The sequence below is a fragment of the Bufo gargarizans genome, chromosome 2, assembly GCF_014858855.1.
Source record: "Bufo gargarizans isolate SCDJY-AF-19 chromosome 2, ASM1485885v1, whole genome shotgun sequence".
In the NCBI taxonomy this organism is placed as follows: domain Eukaryota; kingdom Metazoa; phylum Chordata; class Amphibia; order Anura; family Bufonidae; genus Bufo; species Bufo gargarizans.
The window spans coordinates 112,560,767-112,585,078 of record NC_058081.1 but is presented as its reverse complement, the minus strand read 5'-3'; the positions used below and the strand labels follow the sequence as shown (position 1 = coordinate 112,585,078).

General features: G+C 42.7%; 1 protein-coding gene across 12 annotated transcripts in view; it reads left to right on the top strand.

Moving 5' to 3' along the window:
• Window positions 1–24,312, top strand: part of MEF2A (myocyte enhancer factor 2A) — a 139,220-nt gene that overhangs the window by 109,121 nt on the left and 5,787 nt on the right. For 6 of the 12 annotated variants that reach the window (XM_044279427.1, XM_044279420.1, XM_044279419.1 and 3 more), the window contains 6 exons: window positions 2,870–3,083; window positions 5,192–5,251; window positions 16,999–17,183; window positions 18,848–18,871; window positions 20,296–20,422; window positions 23,305–23,431. In XM_044279427.1, coding sequence (XP_044135362.1) covers window positions 2,870–3,083; window positions 5,192–5,251; window positions 16,999–17,183; window positions 18,848–18,871; window positions 20,296–20,422; window positions 23,305–23,431 — 737 coding nt within the window. The remainder of the gene's footprint in view (window positions 1–2,869; window positions 3,084–5,191; window positions 5,252–16,998; window positions 17,184–18,847; window positions 18,872–20,295; window positions 20,423–23,304; window positions 23,432–24,312) is intronic. The other 6 variants (XM_044279429.1, XM_044279423.1, XM_044279428.1 and 3 more) reach the window with 3 other exon arrangements.

The window sequence follows — 24,312 nt, the reverse complement described above, 5'->3', positions numbered from 1 at the left end:
ATATAAAAATAAAAATGAAAAAGGATGAAAATGAAAGTACAATAAAAATAAGATGGCTGAGAAATAGTCTCTGCAGGTATATCCACATGCGATGATATTGGCGGAGATTGTCTTTAGTTCAAGTAAAGAGATGGAAATATCATATGTGTTTACAATTAGTTGCTGGTGGCGTCCCACACAGTAATTGTACTCACCCTTTGGTTTGAGTTAGGTACCTGTTCGGTAGAGCTCTAGCTTGGTACGCGTTATATGTTCCACGTCTTCTTGCGGTGAATCGGTATCTGAATAGACAGTAGTTGATGCGCTGATAGTTTGTCCGTGCACGTGGTGTATTGCGCGCCTTTTTTCACTGAGTCGGCGTCTCATGTGTTTAGTCACGTGGTTGTTAGCTGTTCAGTGACTGACTTTTTCTTTCTTTGAGTCGCAAAGGTGTTCCAATAGATTTCCAATAAAGATTCTTATGGAGTTCCGATCTTTCTCAAGAAATTCTTAGTTGAGGCGTGGGTTTTGGTGGGTAGTCGCAAAATTATGTATGCGAGGTTTGCCAATTGCCATACGCGTTTCGAGGTGTTCCTACCTCTTCATCAGTGGCCACTGATGAAGAGGTAGGAACACCTCGAAACGCGTATGGCAATTGGCAAACCTCGCATACATAATTTTGCGACTACCCACCAAAACCCACGCCTCAACTAAGAATTTCTTGAGAAAGATCGGAACTCCATAAGAATCTTTATTGGAAATCTATTGGAACACCTTTGCGACTCAAAGAAAGAAAAAGTCAGTCACTGAACAGCTAACAACCACGTGACTAAACACATGAGACGCCGACTCAGTGAAAAAAGGCGCGCAATACACCACGTGCACGGACAAACTATCAGCGCATCAACTACTGTCTATTCAGATACCGATTCACCGCAAGAAGACGTGGAACATATAACGCGTACCAAGCTAGAGCTCTACCGAACAGGTACCTAACTCAAACCAAAGGGTGAGTACAATTACTGTGTGGGACGCCACCAGCAACTAATTGTAAACACATATGATATTTCCATCTCTTTACTTGAACTAAAGACAATCTCCGCCAATATCATCGCATGTGGATATACCTGCAGAGACTATTTCTCAGCCATCTTATTTTTATTGTACTTTCATTTTCATCCTTTTTCATTTTTATTTTTATATTTTTTATATATACATTTTTTATCCTATTTTTATCTATTAAAACCCAATATACATATACCTGCATTTTTAACTTTTGGATACATCTTGGAGACTTTTTCATCGGATCCTTTTACATTACTCTCAAATATTCTCATATCGAATATTTCTCCACGTTGCACTAGATCAATTTGCAAATCAATTATAAACTTTGTATGAATTTATAATATTTTCTCTTCTACACTTAATAGAACTTTGTTTCACCATTGAATCCTCCTCCACCTAGGTGTCCACACTAACCCCTCCCCCATCGGGATATTTTTCAGGCCACACCTTGGTACCCAGATCACACCACCCTTCCCCTATCATTACAAATAAGGAATTCCAACACATTTTTTATTATTTCCAAAATATATTTTTAATATATTCTTTTCAAAATAAATATCAATATTTTTTAGAAATCTTGTACAACATTAATTAATAAACATCCTCTTAGACCAGATATAGAGTGCCTGTCGATTTTGCTTACTTTTATCATTTATATACTGGAATGTTGTATAACTTTTCATGTGTTATATCCCGTTAAGGGCTCATTCACACAACCGTAGTGTTTTGCGGTCTGCAAAACACTGATACTGGCCTGTGTGCATTCCACAATTTGCGGACTGCACATGGGAGGCACTATGATAGAAATTGCCTGTTCAAGAAAAGGACATGCTCTATCCTTTTTGCGGGCCCGCGGAACGAAACCACAGATGTGGACAGCACACTGTGTGCTGTCCGCATCTTTTGCAGCGCCATTGAAATGAATACGGTTGTGTGAATGAGCCTTTACACTGAGTACGGTATTATACCGTTGTACTGTCATCCTGTAAACATGGTTTGTAAGCCTCTTCCCATGTGTTCTTGTATAAATTGCTGCTGTGGTGTATTAGAAGCCTTCCATCTATTACGCACTGTGTACTCATGTTGTAAGTGCATTAGATGGACCCACACATTTCCTGCTATCTCTCCTGTGTCATGCTGCATGTACTGGTGAAAATGTTCTCCATTCTGTAATTTAATGTTTTTTCATTTCATGCTGTGATATGTGAGGATCATATTTATGCATGACTAAGGGTACTGCCACACTAGTGTTATTCTTTTCCGGTATTGAAATCCTGTAAAGGGTCTCAATACCGGAAAAAAAACATCAGTTTTGTCCCCATGCATTCTGAATGGAAAGCAAATCCGTTCAGTATGCATCAGGATGTGTTCCGTTCCGTCCCTTGTACGGTATTTGACCGGACAAAATGCTGCATCTGTGGTATTTATCCCGGCCAAAATCCCAGAACATTACCGCACTTGCCGGATCCGGAATTAATTTCCATTGAAATGTATTAATGCCGGATCGGTACCAAGTGTTCCGGAAATTGCGGCATTGCCAGATTCGGTTTTCCGGCCTGCACATGCACAGTTCTTTCTAGCTTTCAAAATATTTAATACCGGATCCGTTATTCCGGATGATACAGACGGATCCGGTATTTCAATGCATAAGTCTAACGGATCCGGAAAAAAAGATATACGTTTGCATACGGATTTCCAGATCCGGCAGGCAGTTCCGGCAACGGAACTGCCTGCCTGATTCTTCTAACGCTAGTGTGAAAAGTACCCTTATAGACATTTATATACGTTTTAGTTTTAAAAGTAATATTGCCTACTCTGTTTACAGCCTGGACTACAGCAGCAGAACTTCTCCATGTCTGTGACTGTCCCAGTGAGCAATCCCAACCCACTGCCCTACAGTTCTCCTGGTAACACGCTTGTCACTGCTTCATTAGCTGCCAGTACCTCGCTAACGGACACGGGCATGCTGTCCCCGCCCCTGCACCGGAATGTGGTTTCTCCTGGGGTGTCACACAGGCCCCCGAGCACTGGAAATGCAGGTAAATAAAGTATGGTGCTGAAGCTTTTCTCAGCTGTGCAGGTGTGGCATCTTTCCATTGTGCCAGCATCACATATTGCTTATCTCAGACTGGGAACTAGGAGCACGTTCTGAGGGAAACGTTATAAATATTAATACCATGGTCTATTTCTGTTTTTGAACATCTTTTCCTTTTATTGGCGTCAGAAGTGAAACTGCATGATTCTGTGCCAGTACTGGACTGGCAGTACATATATGATGGGTTACACTGGAGAGCCCTAACCAATACCAGAAGGCTTTCATGGCAGATCAAAGGATGATGATGTTTTTCATTATGATAAAGGGATGGATACAGCTATATATTTCAGCAAATAATTGCAACGCCTGTTACCTTGCATAGCTTCTTAGATAATCCTAACATTAACCAAAACATGCCAGTGCAGAAATAACTGCATTAAGTCTCAACACCCCCCTTCCCTAGAAGTCATATAGCGCAGTAAGGGGGTCTCCGGTGATTTCCTTACTGCGTGTTACTAAACAATGGGTTAGTATGGTAAAACTGTGTGTGCATGAGGAATGGATGGGCAGCTATATACAGGCGATTGCAAAAAATCTATCCTAGTCCTTTAAGGCAGGGACATTGCAAGCGCTTGCACATCTCCCCTACATGGACCCAAGTGAGTACAAGGGCTCTTGCACACGTGCCCGTGCTACGGACCAAAATCCCATGGAAGTGATTCGTAGTGCTTCCAATCCAAGACTCCGCGCAGCACTGCTCTGTAGCATGAGGATTGCGGACCCATTCAAGTCTGTTTTTGCGGTCTGCAATACGAGCAAGGGGCACATGCTCGTGTGCATTTGCCCCAAGGATGATGAAGGAAACCGCAGTTACATGTAGAATTTTAGTTTAGAACAGTTAGGCTTTAATAGCTATCAACCAAGACAATTTTTGAACCATCAATCCAACATTGTAAGGCCTTATGCACACGATCGTTGTTTGGGTCTGTGTCCAATCTTCATTTTTTGCAGCACACAAGCAAACCCATTCATTTCGTGGCCATTCAGTAAATTATAGAACTTGTCCTATTCTTGCCTTTTTTTTTTATAACAATATTATGAAAATGCAGCATACACAAGGCTGATATCCTTATTTTGTGAGTCTGCGATTTGCGGACCACTAAATACATAGTCGTGTACATGAGGTCTAAATCTGTTAACATTTTTACCATACATACAGATGTAGTAGAGTTAACACACATGCTTTATGAGACGTGTCACCTAAACTAAATGCGTTAAGCAAACACCTTCAATTGCTTTTCAATGGCTTTTGTTTCAGGATAACACAATGAGTTAAGAAATTTGAGTTAAGAGTGTGTGTGTGTGTTAACCCTGCTACATCTGTACTTAACACCCATTAATGGGTATGTGAATATTCATCTGGTGATAGAGACACTGAATTTGTCTTGTCTTAGATCCCTTGGAGCAATAAAAAGCACAACTCCTACATCTAAACTAGTTTGTTTTCCACCATTAGCTAAATCCTCCAGTGTGGTCTTGAACACAAGTTATGAGTGGGTGGGTGATGGTAGAATGCAGGGGCAGATTGGAAACTTCAAATGGCCCTGGAAAAAAAAAAGTAAGTGGCCCCATGTTGTTAGGTGGGACTAAATTGATAGAAGATGGGGTAACACAAATAGACCGGGACAACAGAGTTAGACAGGGCCTGCAACACTATTGTGCAGCACAAAGTGCCGCCCCAGCAGAAACCGATACCACAGTGCAGCACAAAATACTGCCGCCCTCTCCACAGTATTGAAATGTCACCGTCCTGAGGATGGTAATACAGTTGAGTTCAGGAGGGTGGCCGTCGAGCTTTAGATTATCTACCTGGCTTGCAGCCAGAAGAACTTGGGTGGCCCCCTGGGCATCGGCCCACCGGGAAATTTCCCTGTAGGGTGTATGGCCAATCCGCCCCTGGTAGAATGTTCAATCAAGCATATGGAACCCTTTAATATAGTGTGGGACCAAGTTCTAGTCCTGGTCAGAACTAGTTTTGACAAGTAAATTTACATTGTCATTGGATTCTTTATCGATTATCCCTTTTCCCCTTTTTTAATCTCCTTTTGGCAGGTGTAATGTTGTGTGCATCTGACATCTCTGTGCCAAATGGTGCTGGTGCCAGTCCAGTAGGTGAGTGCGACAACCCATTAAATTACTGTATGTTATAAAATGGGATGTATTTTATGTTTTTGAATCATTGATTAGATCAATACCAACTTCACCTGTAATGCAGGCATGGCATCTTGAAGGTGCTAGATCAGATTATCTTCTGGTTCCTTGAATGTGTCACACTAAGTGCACTCTTCCATTCAGTGTGCAGTAAGGATGGTCACCTCTGCTGTGTCCTGGGACAGGAAAGGTCACTGAAATTTCCCAGATTATATGATGCTGATAATGACGCAGGCCAAAAATATCACTTAAAGCATCATAAAACTCGCTATCATTGGCCTGCGCTCCACCTAGCATGTGCCTGTCCTCATCGGCCAGCAAGTACCCTGTCATCCCGATTAGTGTGAGTGGTTCTATATTGTGGGCCCCGGTTCACTTTAGGCTACTTTCACACTGGCGTTTTGGCTTTCCGTTTGTGAGATCCATTCAGGGCTCTCACAAGCGGTCCAAAACGGATCAGTTTTGCCCTAATGCATTCTGAATGGAAAAGGATCCGCTCAGAATGCATCAGTTTGCCTCCAATCAGTCTCCATTCCGCTTTGGAGGCGGACACCAAAACGCTGCTTGCAAAAAACTGATCCGTTCTGACACACAATGTAAGTCAATAGGGACGGATTCGTTTTCTATGACACAATCTGGCACAATAGAAAACGGATCTGTCCTCCATTAACTTTCAGTGGTGTTCAAGACGGATCCGTCTTGGCTATGTTAAAGAGAATACAAACTGATCCGTTCTGAACGTATGCATGCGGTTGTATTATCTGAACGGATCTGTCTGTGAAGATGCATGACTGATCCGCACCAAACGCAAGTGTGAAAGTAGCCTTACTTCCCCATTGTATTAGCTTTGTCTTTACCATTAGCATATGTTCCATATGTCCGTTAGTGACTCCTTTCAGGAGCCTTTGATTTAGGTGCCATATGTGAACCTTATAAGGGTATATTGAGCCCTTATATTTTGTGATTTTGAGCTCTATTTCTGATGTCTTTGTTCTTATTGGCCCCCTGACGAACCCACTTAGGGGAGAAACGTTTTGGGCAGATACTTTGGTGGTTGTCATTTGATATCCTTTTTTTAGGGCATCTTAGGGCTTCCTAGGGATAGGTACAGGCACGTAGTGCATCCACCCTCAGGATGTTACTCCGTGGGCAGGGTTTAGTCTAGGATTAAGGTATAGGAAAAGATATCCCCCTTAGCCCCAAATTCCTGCCCATCAGTAATGTCTTACCATTTCTTTCATTTTGAGCTATATTGTTTTTTTTTTTGTTGGGCATCTCTGGGCCCTTTTGGTTGTTTTTGTGTCTGCGCAGTACTATATTTTATCTGAATGAATAAAGGTTATGTTTTATGACGCTTTCAGTGATGGACGTGTCCTGGGAGAGGCAATCATCATTCAAAAAATATTGCAGGGTCATTGACCTTTAACTACTCCTGGGTGAGGAAGCCTGGCGGTCCCAGAGTGCGTATTCTGTACATGCATGGTGTGTTATATGAGTAATGGAGCAGAAAGTTGCACTGTAGCCCATCTGCTCCTCATATAGGTCATTGACGTCCTCCATATTGAGGGTTCTGCTCCTTGATTATCCACCAGTGTCCAGTAAACAGGACAGCAGCTACTGCTGTGCACCCTGGACACAATTTAGTATAACCCCCAACATAGTTTTAAACAAAAGTTCCTGATCTTCCTGCTACTAAACCAGTACCAGTATCCTGTAAATATCCAGAACCAGTATCCTAAATATATAGACCCTGCATATAGCAAAAAAAAAAAAATTTAAATCAGGCAGATGTCTGTGCAATTGTTTTTGTCTGGCCAAAATCATCATTTATGCCAGAAGGAGGCTAGGCCAGATCTGGTGAGCTGTGGCAGACCGTTCTCTGCTGTAATCAGATAAATCCCAGCAGGCGTACTTATTTCTGTTTTCAAGGTATGCTTTATTTCATCATGAAATCCATATCACAGAACCCATTTCGGCCTGTCCAGCCTTCCTGGTGGTGCACTTGAGGAAGGCTGGACGGGCCGAAACGCATCCTGTGATATGGATTATATGATGAAATAAAGCATACCTTGAAAACAGAAATAAGTACGCCTGCTGGGATTTATCTGATTTTGGAATTGGGAACGATCCCTTCCCGTGCAAGCGTTTTCACTAAAGATCGGTGAGCTGTCTATTTTTGATTGAACGTTCTCTGCTCTAACAGCCTGCCGGTTCAGTTAAACATACCCTAAGGAACTTGGCATGTGTCGGCAAGTTGAACATGGTTTCTGATCGGGCAGCATGTTGTCGACATGAGCAAATTGATATACAGTTTACTGGAAAAAAGTTCAGTATAACTTGTCATTTATTCATTTATATCCCTGCTCTTTCTATGCTTAGAAGTCCCGTGGGTGGCCCTACTCCATGATGGACAGCCTTTACTGAATATACAGCATTGGCTGTCGGTCACTGAGTAGGACCACCCACTGGACTCCTAAGCATAGAAAGAGCAGAGGTTTAAATGCATAAATGACAAGTTATACTGAACTATTTCTCAGTAAACTGTATATCAATTTGCTCATGCTTAACACCTTGCTTTCCACAGATAGTTTTTATTAAAAAAACATGGCATTCTGTAGTTGCTTTTAAGTTGCTTGTTTTATTTCATTTCATATCTTTTTTATATCCTTCCAAAAAATAGCCACTGGCCGACGTTTCTGTCTAGTCTTAGACCTTGTTCACGGCCTAATATATAGACAAATGAATATTTAGATCAATATATACAGTAGTGAAAAAAAATTGCTTCATAGGTAACATATTATATAATAGACAATGTGTTCTTTGGTATATCATGATTGGGGAGAATGTGTCTATCTTTTAAGAGAACACACAATGGACCAAAATCATACATGATATATACAGACGTGGACAAAATTGTTGGTACCCTTTGGTCAATGAAAGAAAAAGTCACAATGGTCACAGAAATAACTTTAATCTGACAAAAGTAATAATAAATTAAAATTCTATAAATGTTAACCAATGAAAGTCAGACATTGTTTTTCAACCATGCTTCAACAGAATTATGTAAAAAAATAAACTCATGAAACAGGCATGGACAAAAATGATGGTACCCCTAGAAAACACAGAACATAATGTGACCAAAGGGACATGTTAATTCAAGGTGTGTCCACTAATTAGCATCACAGGTGTCTACAACCTTGTAATCAGCCATTGGGCCTATATATATGGCTCCAGGTAATCACTGTGTTGTTTGGTGATATGGTGTGTACCACACTCGACATGGACCAGAGGAAGCAAAGGAAAGAGCTGTCTCAAGAGATCAGAAAGAAAATTATAGACAAGCATGTTAAAGGTAAAGGCTATAAGACCATCTCCAAGCAACTAGATGTTCCTGTGAGTACAGTTGCACATATTATTCATAAGTTTAAGATCCATGGGACTGTAGCCAACCTCCCTGGACGTGGCCGCAGGAGGAAAATTGATGACAAATCTAAGAGACGGATAATCCGAATGGTAACAAAAGAGCCTAGAAAGACTTCTAAAGAGATTCAAGGTGAACTTCATGCTCAAGGAACATCAGTGTCAGATCGCACCATCCGTCGTTGTTTGAGCCAAAGTGGACTACATGGGAGACGACCAAGGAGGACACCATTGTTGAAAACGAATCATAAAAAAGCAAGACTGGAATATGCCAAACTACATGTTGACAAGCCACAAAGCTTCTGGGAGAATGTCCTGTGGACAGATGAGACAAAAATCGAAGTTTTTGCCAAGGCACATCAGCTGTATGTTCACAGACGAAAAAATGAAGCATATCAAGAAAAGAACACTGTCCCTACTGTGAAACATGGAGGAGGCTCTGTTATGTTCTGGGGCTGCTTTGCTGCGTCTGGCACAGGGTGTCTTGAATCTGTGCAGGGTACAATGAAATCTCAAGACTATCAAGGAATTCTAGAGAGAAATGTACTAGCCAGTGTCAGAAAGCTTGGTCTCAGTCGCAGGTCATGGGTCTTGCAACAGGACAATGACCCAAAACACACCGCTAAAAACACCCAAGAATGGCTAAGAGGAAAAAATTGGACTATTCTAAAGTGGCCTTCTATGAGCCCTGACCTCAATCCTATTGAGCATCTTTGGAAGGAGCTGAAACATGCAGTCTGGAAAAGGCACCCTTCAAACCGGACACAACTGGAGCAGTTTGCTCATGAGGAGTGGGCCAAAATACCTGCTGAGAGGTGCAGATGTCTCATTGACAGTTACAGGAAGCGTTTGATTGCAGTGATTGCCTCAAAAGGTTGCGCAACAAAATATTAAGTTAGGGGTACCATCATTTTTGTCCATGCCTGTTTCAGGAGTTTATTTTTTTACATAATTCTGTTGAAGCATGGTTGAAAAACAATGTCTGACTTTCATTGGTTAACATTTATAGAATTTTAATTTATTATTACTTTTGTCAGATTAAAGTTATTTCTGTGACCATTGTGACTTTTTCTTTCATTGACCAAAGGGTACCAACAATTTTGTCCACGTCTGTACATTCAGATAGTCTGTTAACAGCATAGAAAGTAACAGTAGTCTAGATTAGAACTCTGAGATAATGATCCCCAGGTAGAGGTGGCAGGATGTACGTAGGGTATCTGTGGAATCCAAACAGTACGGTATTAGGTAAAGGATAAAAGAGTATTCCTGTCATATGAGTAATATAGTTCATGTTAAGCAATGCCTAAGTAAGCAAAGTTAGTAGTAGTAGTTGAGGCATAATGTACGGGTGGACCACCTAAATGTAATGCCAGTACAAATATAATTGTAAATACAATGATCAAGGTAAAGCGCATGCGCCTGCACATGACCTCTTCCACCCGGCGCGAGCTACTCATACTCCCCGCACCTGACATTATTGACTCGCTCTGCGCATGCGCCCGCCCATGACGCCAGCTCCCCGGCTCGGGACGCGCCTCTCCTCGCCACCCTTATAATCCAACCAGGCCAATGGTGTCCCCACACCATCCTATATACTCCCTACTATACAGACTAAGGTATGTGCTCTCTATCTACAAATGACTAAGGATCCCGCTGTGAGCTGTGACTATGTCCAACATAAGAAATTCGAGATGTCCCCTTTAGACAATTAGCTTTACCTTGATCATTGTATTTACAATTATATTTGTACTGGCATTACATTTAGGTGGTCCACCCGTACCTTATGCCTCAACTACTACTACTAACTTTGCTTACTTAGGCATTGCTTAACATGAACTATATTACTCATATGACAGGAATACTATTTTATCCTTTACCTAATACCGTACTGTTTGGATTCCACAGATACCCTACGTACATCCTGCCACCTCTACCTGGGGATCATTATCTCAGAGTTCTAATCTAGACTACTGTTACTTTCTATGCTGTTAACAGACTATCTGAATGTATATATCATGTACGATTTTGGTCCATTGTGTGTTCTCTTAAAAGATAGACATATTCTCCCCAATCATGATATACTAAAGAACACATTGTCTATTATATAATATGTTACCTATGAAGCAACTTTTTTCCACTACTGTATATATTGATCTAAATTTTCATTTGTCTATATATTAGGCCGTGAACAAGGTCTAAGACTAGACTGAAACGTTGGCCAGTGGCTATTTTTTGGATGGATATAAAAAAAGATATGAAATGATATAAAACAAGCAACTTAAAAGCAACTACAGAGTGCCATGTTTTTTTTAATAAAAATTAGATGTACCTTTAACACTGAGCACCGCCCACCCTCTAACAAGGAGTGCCGCTCAACCCCTTTTCCTCCTTCCCACAGATGGGACGGCATTTGCAATGTCACAGGTTCCGTTTAAGTGATGTCAGAGAAAAAAAAAAAAAAAAAAAAGCATGAGTTTTGAATTGGGTCTCCAGAGACAAATGGCTGGCTAATATTGAAGAGAGTTCATTAAAGGGAAACTAAACCTTAGTTCGAAAATGAAGGGGCAGAAGCACCGTTCAGAGCGCTCTGCCCCCTCGCTTTTTTTGGCTCTGCTCAGTGTTTTGAGCATGTGGAGTACTTCTGTGGATTCGTAATCTACATGCTTGAAAAGCAAAATGAAAACCACAGGGACAAATTGCTCTGAGCAACACTTCTGCCCCGTTTTTTTTTCAACAACCGTTAAGTTACCCTTTAAATTATTTCTAACAAGGCCTGGTGGGAGGGTTCACATACTGGCTAAGGAACCCAGTGGTTCCCAAGGCCTCTCTGCCGTATATCAGAAGACCAATACGGAGTTACAGTGGATATAAAAAGTCTACACACCCCTGTTAAAATGTCAGGTATCTGTGATGTAAAACAATGAGACAAAGATAAATCATTTCAGAACTTTTTCCACCTTTAATGTGACCTATAAACTGTACCACTCAAATGAAAAACAAACTGAAATCTTTGAGGTGGAGGGAAGAAAAAAAAATAAAAAAAATAATGTGGTTGCATAATTGTGCACACCCTCTTATAACTGGGGATGTAGCTGTGTTTATAATTAAGCAATCACATTCAAAATCAGGTATCAGTCAGGAGAAGGGTACAAAAGAATTTCCAAGGCATTAGATATACCATGGAACACAGTGACGTCCCTCCAAAATTGATGAAAAGACAAGAAGAAAACTGGTCTGGGAGGCTACCAAGAGGCCTACAGCAACATTAAAGGAGCTGCAGGAATATCTGGCAAGTACTGGCTGTGTGGTACATGTGACAACAATCTCCCGTATTCTTCATATGTCTGGGCTATGGGGTAGAGTGGCAAGACGAAAGCCTTTTCTTACGAAGAAAAACATCCAAGCCAGGCTACATTTTGCAAAAACACATCTGAAGTCTCCCAAAAGCATGTGGGAAAAGGTGTTATGGTCTGATGAAACCAAGGTTGAACTTTTTGGCCATAATTCCAAAAGATATGTTTGGCGCAAAAACAACACTGCACATCACCAAAAGAACCCCATACCCACAGTGAAGTATGGTGGTGGCAGCATCATGCCAAGGGGCTGTTTTTCTTCAGCTGGAACTGGGGCCTTACTTAAAGAGGACCTTTCACTAGAATAAAACATCTAAACTAACTATACAGACATGGAGAGCGGCGCCCAGGGATCTCCCTGCACTTACTGTTATACCTGGGCGCCGCTCCGTTCTCCCGGTATAGCCTCCGGTATCTTCATAGTTAGGCTCCACCCAGGGGAACCTGCCGGCGTCTCATTCTCCCATGCTGTAGCGCTGGCCAATTGCAGCGCTCAGCTCATAGCCTGAAAGGCTTTTTTTTCTCTCAGGCTATGAGCTGAGCGCTGCGATTGGCCAGCGCTACAGCATGGGAGAAGGAGACGCCGGCAGGTTCAACATGGTGTGGAGCCTAACATATGAAGATACCGGAGGCTATACCGGGAGAACGGAGCGGCGCCCAGGTATAACAGTAAGTACAGGGAGATCCCTGTAGACTTTTTATATCCACTGTATATCTGTGGGGCTCTTTTGCAGATTTAGCATAGGTAAACTCAGATCTTGGTATTTATTAAATGGAAGGAGGTCTGGCCTAGTATAGCTTTGGGGAACTTGACAATTTGTTAGGCCCCATTCACATGACCATGCCTGTTTTGTGGGCTGAAAACTGTGGATCTGCAAAACACGGACACCGGCTGTGTGCACGCCATATTGTGCACACAAAAAAGGAAAATGGACACTGTTGTGTGAATGGGACCTTATGTTGATGGCAACTGAATATTTTATCTCCGCCCAGTAGTAAGTTTTATTAGGGATAGCTCTTATAAGAACTTTTCCTGTGTCCCTTTTGGTGCTGACCTTCTAATGCATCTGGTCACCCTTGTATGTAGCTCTCTCAATGAAGTAGTAATTTCTGGAGGTCCGTACATGGAGGCAGAGCTTTGTTTTGGCTGAAAACTTGTGGAACTGAAAGGTATTTTATTGCCTCTTTCCAAGAAGCTGAGATTGTGATAGTTGAAATGTAGTAGATTCCTAGAAATCCCATAGCCTGCAGATGTACAGAAGCTACATGTACTGTATGGGTTGTGTGCTTATTGCATATGCCGGGAGGACAGTATAGTCTGAATAACCCGCCAGATGTGCCCCTATTTACTGTGACGTCTGGCAGATGCAGGACTGATGGAGTACATAACTTAGATGACAATGCCCTGCTGGTTTACCTTTATACCTCCACACACAAAAGGAGTTAGAAAAGCTGTCAAAGTAGGGAAAAAACATAATGTAACTCAATAAATGCATTTGTGTGCAATTACTTTTCATCACTAATCTACTGATACCTTCAAAATACTGAGAGGAAGATCAGCACTGCAGTATTCACTATAGCTTTTACTCTATTTTCTAGTACACTACCCTCTTACCATTTCTTTCTTTTTGGAAGATGACCATGATAAATATTTAATGGTGTGAGCATTGCTTTATCCCCCGCAGTAATAAGAGCATTATTATTGGCAGCGTTCCTGTAGGCCTAATTCAAGGAGAGAAATATGACCCATATTGATCGACTTTTTTTCTCTCCTTCTAAGAGCAAGAGCAAAATAATCCAGTTTTCTGAGATGTGCAAATATCGCCATATTTCTAGTGTTGTAAGTTTAAAGCTTCACAAGTATTCTCCACCTGATGTCAGTAGGATACAAGTTTGAATTCTGTCCCATTGTTCTTGTAGTTGTTGGAGCTGTTGCCTTTTGTCTCCACTTTAGCATACCCATTTTAATTTTGAGTTGAGTCCTGTCCTCAGGATAGGTCAGTGGGAGTATGACACCCAGCACCCTAATCGGCTGTTTCCTGCAGCCTCCAGTGCTGGAACTAGGGCTTTGGGCTCCTTTCAAAGTGTAGTGGTCGTGTCTGGTCACTGCAGTGTAATTCAGGTGAATGGGAGCTGAGCTGTGAAGGTGGAGGCATGGACATGTGACGGTGTTGTACCCCCCACTAGATATTGATGACCTATCCTGAGAATAGGTCATCAACATTGGGAGCATGGAAAACCCCTTTAAAACCACACTTCCAACAGATTATGGATTATTTCTGGGATCACGGCAAGGAGATGCTCTGTGATCAGTACATGGCCAGGGACCCTTCTAAGAGATTGTCCAAACCTCTCCTAAAATAAATTGATGACACATTAGTAGGAAATCCACAGAGTACCTTAGAAATCTGGAGGATGTTCTGTATATCAATATAGCAAAGGGGCAGTGCCAGTTCTGGTCTTGGCTAGGTGACGTGACATGGGAAGATCCATAATGTATGGATCTCCTTGCAGTAGAGAATTTTTGGTAACCCAACATACTGAGGAACTATGCTTGTTTTTTATGAAAGTAAGAAGTATTGACCAACACTGTGCAGAGCAGTGTTTATATGGTGCCAACATGCTCCATGGCAGTGTACAGAAATTGTCATCAGCCCATGTCCATAATGGGGCTTGCAATCTAGTTTTCCTACCTCCCACACACGCTTCCTTGAACCTGGTCCTGGTCTAAGTCAGGCTGGGTTCACACACACCAGCAGCGGTCATTTCTGTTGGATTCAGCACATAACTGACCCAAATGACGCTAAACATCCCATTGACTATAATAGGGCCTGTTCAGGATTCAACTTTACCTGTGTTTTTATTTTATTTTATTTTTTTATCCTGAATCTGCTGTAGAGACCTATAATTGAGACTTCACCTGTCAGTATGTTTTTGGAGTTGTGGGATAACGTCTGAGCACCCACAGGAAACCCATGCAAACCCAGAGTATACTCATCAGATCTCCTGTAATGTAACCAAACAGACTGAAAGTATTTGTAGAACAATGAACCGTGTGGCACCTGGTAATTCACCAAACCACAAAGAAAAGACTTGCAAACATCCAGAGATATAATTACGTCACACGTAAGGGATTCTCAATCTAGCAGCTGGGACAAGGCTTCACACTGAAGATGGATAGATTTTAACTCGTCTAGCATTTTCTTGAGTACCAACCTTTTTCTTTTGTTTCTTGATTGCTGGACAGGACACCATCCTCTCCCCGTCTTTTTGGCTTTTTTTTTCCTGTCATCTGTTGTTGCCTAGTTATATTCACCATATGCTCCATATAAATAGTGTATCCTGTATCAATGCTGTAAATCATATACTTTTAAATAATGGATTTTGGGGTTCACTAGCAATACTCATCCAAGAGAGGTCTCCTGTAGAGTAATATCAATAGGAGCCATGCTGCTAGGTCCCCATAGTGTGGTAGACCAGCCCTCATGCAGCAGCAGTGTTCCCCAGGCTGGTGCTATTCACACAGGACTGGCATTTCTGCTGGATAATTGCCTTCTGTTATGACAGCAAACTGGGATTGAATCAGACATCATTACCGGCAGACATGACTGGCTGCAGCTCAGAGATTCTGCTCCCCAGTTGGTGCCTGATTAATTTTGAAGCTCGGCGGCAGGGAGAGAGCTGGTTTGTGACAGCAGTGTCAAGGATAATGAATAAAGTATTAGCCCCTTGCTTAAAGCAAAGATTGAAAAGGCAAAAGCAATAGTGTGTCCTTAACCATCATATAAATAATGAAGAAGGGGGTGCGCAATCACACAGCAAAAATCCGAAATGCAAATATTTCAAGTCAGTCTTTAGATTAAGGCTATATATTCCTCTTTCCACATGGTAAAGCCTCATGAAGTTGGGCGGCCGTGGCCGTATTGCGGCCTGCAAACGGCAGGTCAGCAGTCCACGGCCACCAGCTGTGTGCACCACGCATCACGGATGCGGACCCATTCACTTGAATGGTCTGCAATTCCAGAGAGGCGGAACGGAGTCACTGAAAATCGGAAGTACTACTACCTTCTGCACCGCAAATAAATATGACATATGTTTTTGCGGTGCAGACAGACCACGGACCCATTCAAGTTGAATGGGCCCAGCAGGCTGCACGGATGTTGCCCGGGCATTGGGGACTGCAGTTGTGGTCCCCAATGCATGGAATGGCTGCATAACGGCCGTGTGCACGAGGTCTAAGTTGTGTGACGTGTCTCTACAGCATGACCTACTGCGGGACTATGGTGTAGGGTTTGGACTTCCCATATGCCGGCACATGCATCAGTCATATCCATAGACTCCCATTCACCTGACAGACCAAAATAGTGTCCTTCTGGCCTTTGTCGGGCTAGTGTACCTCAAAATCACTGAACTCTTCTATGCCAAGGCAACCTGCAAAAAAAACACATTTCTTTTTTTAAATATAATCGCAAGGTGTACATTTTTTAACATGGATGTCTATTAGCAATGTATTCATTGGGACCTTCCTTTTGAGCTGTGCGTTGGGAATGTTAACCTCCGACAGAAGGTCCTGTGAGCAGAACCTGATGTATGTGATGCTCTTATGAATGTTTTTCTGGTTCCATTTGAATAGTTGGTTTCTCTACATAGCTAGCATTGGTGAGTATGGCAGAGGTATATAGAGATGAAAGACGCTAGAGTAAGTGAGAAAAAGGAAATCCTGTAGTTCATTCATCAAAGCAAACTAAGTTTGCATGTGACCTATAGCTTAGGCAGTGTAGCTTGAGGAGCATTGATGGACGTGATCATTCTGTGCTTGATAACGGCTTTCTTATGGCTCACAGTCTATCAGCAGAGTTGCTGAGAACATACTAGATATATCCTGTAAATGGCTTCATGTTGTTAAATATTTCCACAATCTTCTGTCTCTTTAAGGTAATGGGTTTGTCAACCCAAGAGCTTCTCCAAGCCTTCTAGGACCATCTGGTGGCAATGGATTGGGAAAAGTCATGCCTACAAAGTCTCCACCACCTCCAGGCGGCAATTTGGGCATGAACAGTAGAAAGCCTGACTTGCGTGTAGTCATACCTCCTTCCAGCAAAGGAATGATGCCCCCTCTGGTGAGTTTCCTGCCCGTGACTAGACGTGTTAACTGCTAAAACCAGTTTCTTCCTCCACAATCCTGTATTCTGATCTATCCCATCTAATTGGACCATAAAAAATCGTAAAACCATGTAATACAGAAATTAATTATGTATCTAGCTTTAGATTTCTGAACTTTTTATTATTTGGATTGTATTTATAGTTGGGAATAATAGTAATGGAGGCAACGCAAACAGTCATTCATCTTAAAGGGGTTATCTGAGATGAAAAACTGCTGACCTATCCTTGTAATAGGCCATCAATGTTAAATATATTCAAGTCCAAATGTTGGTACCCTCACCAGTCAGCTGTTCATATTCGCTGTGGCGCCCATCCAAAGGCTGTAGCCTCTTTAGTGTTTGTCATGCTAATCTCCATACTATCTAGTATTGCAGATTGCCCCATTTACATGATGGGACAAAGCCGTAGTCAGCTGCAGTACTAGATACAGCTGCTACTAAAATTATGGAGCTGTGCCTGGTCAACAGCTGATTGAAGTGGGTGCTGAGAGTCAGACCCCCCACTCATCTGATAATGATGGCCTGTCTGAAGTATAGTCCTGGATAACACATTTAAAGTTCTAGATAGGTTATCAATATCTGATTGTGGTGGTCAGATTCCTGGGACCACCTCCAGTCGGCCATTGAAGAGTCTCTAGTACTGGGGTGAGAGCTGCGGGCTCTTCCTAGGCCAGTGACATCACATTCATCGGCCATGTGGCCTTTGTGCAGTTCAGGCCCTTTCCAGTCACTATACAGTGTATGGTGCGGTGCTTGGTAATCACTATTAACTTTTTAAACAGCTAATTGGCATCAGTGCCAGGTGACATATCCTGTTCCTGAAAAAACCCTTTATTGATTTAAGAAATCATCATCCTTCCAAATTGGAGTAACCTACTGGAGAGCAAATTGCCTGGAGACTTAAAGGGTTTTTTCTGTCTGGACATCTATGACATATGGACAGAGTAATGCCATAGTCCATATGCCATGTCCGATAGGTGACTCAAGAATGGGATCCTGGGGCGCGCTGCATTGAATGGAGTGGAGGCTACGCATGCGCACTCTCTGTTCATTTTTATGGGACTTCTGGAATAGCCCAGCGTGCTCACTATTCAGAAGTCCCATAGCAGTGAAAATAGCTACACATGACCTGGCCCTGTTCGAGATAGAAGCAGGTCCCAGAGGTGGAATTTTATGGCACCTGTCGGACTTTTGGGGCATATTCTGGGTCAAGGTGGAGAACTGCTTGAAGTAGAATAATGGCTGCAAAAATATGCAAAAAACCCTATAAAGTGTAGTTACTTGATGTTTCTTATCATGGGGGAAAATCCTTGTTGATTCCAGTTATGGCACTTAGTAAAAATGTCTGAATCAACAGCTCATCTCCACAGTCTAGTAGTAGTAGTTCTGTGATATATCTGTTATTATAATAATCCTAGATTGTAATGTAAACCGCTTACAGTCATTTATTAAAAAGTTCTAGAGTACAGTTTGATGGACAGGTCAGTACCAGGTCAGTCATCTAGTGCCCGGCCTTTTTGCCTTGTCCTGTTTGTCCCATCAAGTGGAAAATAGACTTCTAAGCTCACGTTCACACGCACACAATGTCCTCTATAATGATACTTTTCCTCATTTACATACAGACAGAAGAAGATGAATTAGACTTGGTGAGTTCATGCTTGGTGGAAATGTATATTCTCTGTCACTTATGTTCCCTTTAACATGAAGCTGGGGGGGTAGGAGGGAGCGGTTAGTGAATTATAGCACCAGACGGGGTATTTCCTGCAGAAGAATGGCTTTTATTCCGCCTATGTTCAAAGGGAACAGTGCATGTGAGTTTCACATTGTGTTTTGTGAATGGAAGAAGCACGGATCACATGAATGTACATGAGACAATACACAGTCGCCCCCACCGTATCACCATTCTTCAGGTTACTGTCTGCTTCCTTCAGCCTGGTAGGAGTGCTGCACTGTTTTGTCTTCCTCTTTCAGTGAGATTACATCATCCTTGGTGAGGTCATTTCTTGACAGGGCTGTGAATGATCTCATCTTCCTCAGGAGAGCTGAAGCACAAGTCTGCCTCTATACGGACAGCAGCGGGCCCCACAGAGGAGCTCATCACAGTGCTCCCCACACCTATTTACAGGCTGATTTACTGTCGGAGCCACCCCTCGATGCCAGTGCCAGAGTTCTGAGTGTTAATTCAGATCTCATTAAAAGGAGTATTTGGCAACAATGACCCAGTTTCTGCTAATTACCGGGAGGCGTTGACATTTTCTAATTATCTGATTTAATGAGTTACATTGGCTTAACTAGCAGTTTCCAAAATATGAAGTATTTGCAATTTACAAATCTTGATATTTCTAGCACAGGTGTGGCCTAGCCAGGGCTGGTCAATAGATTATCATCCACACACCACAGCCTGCTATGGTGCATGTACATCTGTGCCTATCACATATGAGGTATGGTCAGGGGCGTAACTAAAGGCTCATGGTGCAAGGGATGCACATTGCCTTTGTGCTGCCTGAGGCGAAATTGAAACAGCACCCCTACTCCCATGCCAAATTCTTGACCTAACCCCTTCCCTCCAGCCAGAGGTATAACTTCACCAGCATGCAGTTTCTGTAATGCCTATGTCTTCTTATGGCACAAGGGTCTTTGCCCCCCTCAGGCTCCTGGCCTGGTAACGACTGCTACCTCTGCACCCCTATAGCTACGCCCCTGGGTATGGTGCCTGCATGATGATGTTCTCCTTTTCCACCACAATTTGGAATTAGATGGAACTTGCAGCAAACGTACATTATGTTTGGATCACTGCCTGCTTCGTTCTTCACTTCATCATTCTATCATATTTATTTATTTTTTTTGTTTTTTTGCTTTGCTGCAACAAAGATGTTCAATATGCATTACAGCACTGCCCTCTGTTGGTCATAGCATGCAATAACAATGCCAGTAACCATTCATTTATAGGTACAAATAATTCATATTTTATTTCCTCTTCGTACATTTTTGTTTCCACTATGGAAGTTTTTTATTAAATTTTGCATTAAATAAATTGAATTTATTTCAATGATTTTTGTTTTGTCCACAGAATACCCAAAGGATAAGTAGTTCCCAGTCTACGCAGCCTCTTGCTACTCCAGTCGTTTCTGTGACTACTCCGAGTTTGGCCACACAGGGCCTGGTGTACTCTGCCATGCCAACTACCTACAATACTGGTACGTATACTTGCTCCTACTCCCTTCTGCTTCCCTTTCTGAACTGTATATAGCTTACCTTGTCAACCTCAGTCTGAAGGGATGCCGGTCTGGATTTTTCAAACGCCCACAAAGCGTTTTAACATCTGCGCTTTCCCTTTCCGCTATTGAGATCCGTCATAGGATCTCCATATCGGGGGGGGGGGGGGGGGGGGCGCGCTTCCGTTTGGCCCCATTCATTGTCAATGGGGACAAAACTGAACTGAAAGAAACTGAATGATCCAGAATACGTTCTGTTCCGTTTGGCTGCATCCCTATTGCAGACAGAATAACTGTGCAAGCAGTGTTTTTCTGTCCGGAATGTGGTGTGGAGCAAGACAGACACACACAATGTAAGTCAATGGTGGCAGATCCATTTTCTCGGACATAAAAGAGAACAGATCAGTCCCCTGTTAACTTACATTGGTTTTAGAGACGGATCCGTCATAACTGATGCAGACTGTTGTATTATTATGAGAAAAGCGTTTTTTGCTGATCCATGACGGATCCAGCAAAAACGCTGGTGTGAAAGTAGTCTTAGGCAAGTTTCATATCTGCGGCTGTCTTGTCTGACATAGAACAGCCTGCCAGAGTTCTCCCTATCCAACATTGCTGGATACTGCCACCTGCACACCAGAGCGCATTGACTATAATGGGGTCCGGCAGAGATCTGGATGCTACCCGGCAAAATGGCGGGAATTGCTGCATGCAGCGTTTTTTTCTGTCTGATTTCCGCCATTCTAAACCAGAATATCTTGAAGGAGAGGACAGCGACATGTGTAAGATAACAGTTAGGTAAAGCGTCCTTAGCATTACTGCTACTCTCACTTTGTATCCCACACCTTTGCAGGCATTTTTTAATTCTTCCAGTAAATCTAAAATGAAAGTGACACCATGTTGCTGTAGATCTTTAATTAAAAACGTGTTTTGCTTCTGCAGCTCTCGATGGAGACAGCAAACACATTTTGGGTAGTGTAACTCTGCCGTCTTGCATTCTCATACTTTCCATTTGGCCCGTACTTTTTACTAACGTTTGGTAGATTAGCCAGAAGTAGAGGACAGATAGAAGGAAAAATAACAGCAGATTTAGTCTGTACGAGGCAATTCACACTGAATTTTTTGGCACGTTTCCGCCTCAGTCAGCCAAAAAAAAAAAAAACGCCTCAAAACAGCCTACTAATTATTTTAATGGCAAACAGTACTTGCTTTTTTCCCACATGCCCTGGATTTGAATTTTCAGATATATTTTTTGAATATTTTTAAAAGAGGTTCCCTAGGAAACTTTAACAAGCATTGGAGTGTATGAGGATTACACTTTTCCTATGGAGCACAGCCACATTTGACCACAGCATCTGAGGAGTTTAATGTATGGCAAAACATGACAAAGATTAGTGCACCACAATGGTAAATGCAATTGACAATATATGGCTAAACCCTCATTCTGATTTTAAAAATGAGCGTTTAAAGGGGTTGTCCGGGTTCAGAGCTGAACCTGGACATACCCTTATTTTCACCCCGGCAGCCCCCCCTGACAGGAGCATCGGAGCAGCTTATGCTCAGATGCTCTCCTTTGCCCTGTGCTAAATTGCGCAAGGCAAAAGCTGCCAGGAAGCCCGTTGACATTACTGGCACTGAAGGGCGGGCTTTAGCACTGCCGTAGCCAGTAAAACAGCTAGGGCAGCACTAAAGCACGCCCATCACAGCCGGTGACGTCCCCAAACACACTGCCAGACGGAAGCTTCCGCCCGGCAGTGTGTTATTGTAAAGAAAAGATGCTCTGATGCTAACATCAGGGGGGCTGCCTTGGAGAAAATATGGGTATTTCCGGGTTCAGCTCTGAACCCGGACAACCCCTTTTAATGTATGCAATCAATGTTATTGTCGATCACTTACATTAGTTTTGAGGGCCTGCTATTTAAAACAAGTGGGCGCCATCTTTAAACCCCTCACTGCCGATGTAATTTTACATAGGAGCCGTGGGAAAGGGTTAAGTTATGTATATGACATTGCATACTGCAATATTTATGGGAGATATATATTATACTGTTCCAGGAACCAGACTGTAGTGATCAGCTCATTACTGGGGGGGTTGTGCAAGAATGGAGGGGGGTTTTGGCAAATCTCCCATTACGCCGACCTGCAAAGGGAAAATGACTTGCCTATTTCTCAGCACGGCCTTTTGCTCCTTCACCTGCAGGCCTGTGATGCTTCGCGGGGCTTCATCAATGTAAACATCCTGTGACCATTTGTTATTACCAAAGGGGAGCCGGTCACTGCCGCAGTCAGAGGTTGGCTGCGGTGCCATCGATGGAGCCCAGCAGAGCATTACAGGCCTGCAGGAGAAAGAGCGGGCAGCTAGAAAGCAAGTAAGTCATCTTCCCTTTTCAAATCTGGCAGAATTGGGAGGTTTGCCAAATCCCTCTTCATTTTAAGGCTGCTGAAAGAACCAATCTCACAAAGACCATAGTATGGGCAGCACGGTGGCTCAGTGGTTAGCACTGGTGCCTTGTAGCTCTGGGTTCAAATCCAACCAAGGACAACATCTGCATGGAGTTTGTATGTTCTCCTCGTGTTTGCGTGGGTCTCCTCTGGGTACTCTGATTTCCTTCCTTATTCTAAAGATATAATGATGGGGAAGTGATTGATGATGATGATGATGTCTGTAAAGCGTTGCAGAACATATTGGCGCTATATAGGTAAGGCAAATAAATAGTCTTAATAATTGGTTTGTGTTGCCATAGTGTGTGTACGCTGGCCCCTCCTTGGTACTTCTGCCCTCCTTTAGGGCAGAATGAGATGCATGTAAACCAGTATAACGCTTTGTCTGGGATGTTAGTAGCTGACTGTGCTCTTCTTTGTTACAGATTACTCTCTCACCAGTGCGGACCTGTCTATTCTTCAAGGGTTTAACTCCCCAGGAATGCTGCCTATAGGACAAATGTCTGCCTGGCAGCAGCATCACTTAGGACAAGCAGCCCTCAGCTCTCTTGTGTGAGTGGTCATTCAGAAAACATATTCAATGCTGGAAATATTCAGTCACATATAGCTATTCACCATGTGCAATGTATTAAGATCTGCCAGACGATCAATCTACCGGCAGCCATTAGTCTAATTTTCCATATTGGCATGCACATTGAAGCTGTGAATGCATGTCTTTTCACTAGGGATAGGGAGTAGCTTCTAGGGAAAATAGGATTGTACAGGTTCAGGTCCAGCCTTTTCTGTACCTAATTTCCTCTGGCAGGAGACATTTGGAACCTCTGGACAGTGCCTTGCAGGCATCAGATAACTGGTAGACCACATGGTGAACTGAGCAGGCAGTTATTGGGAAGGAAGGGATCCTACCCGATACGTGCCTGCTCATCAGTGGAGTGCATTTATACTCTGCAATCTCCTTCACTGTGTGGGGATGAGCGATGGCTACTGCTGATTAATTGTTTCTGGACAGCACATCCTTGTTTAGACTGCACGATTTAATTCCCAGAAGCAATGACTGATAGTACGTGTCCACATAAACAATTTCACCCGATAAAGCAGCATTTTACTAATTCATCGGGTGATCTGCTGCACCTTTACCCATGCATTCGTACTAACGTTTGTTCCCTATAATCAGCCAGTCATCAGGTCACTGAGAAAAAGGGAAGAAAGAAAGCTGTGCAAATGTTTATGTAGAAGCAGAGCTGCCATTGCGACATTTTGGAACTTTTCTTGGTGAAAATCTATTAGTAATCTGCACCCACTTTCCTTTGAAGCAGATTAAAACACCTTTACCCCTGCTGAACAACCATTGTAAGTTAAAGAGAACTACTGATGCCAGATACAGTGGATATAAAAAGTCTACACACCCCTGTTAAAATGTCAGGTTTCTGTGC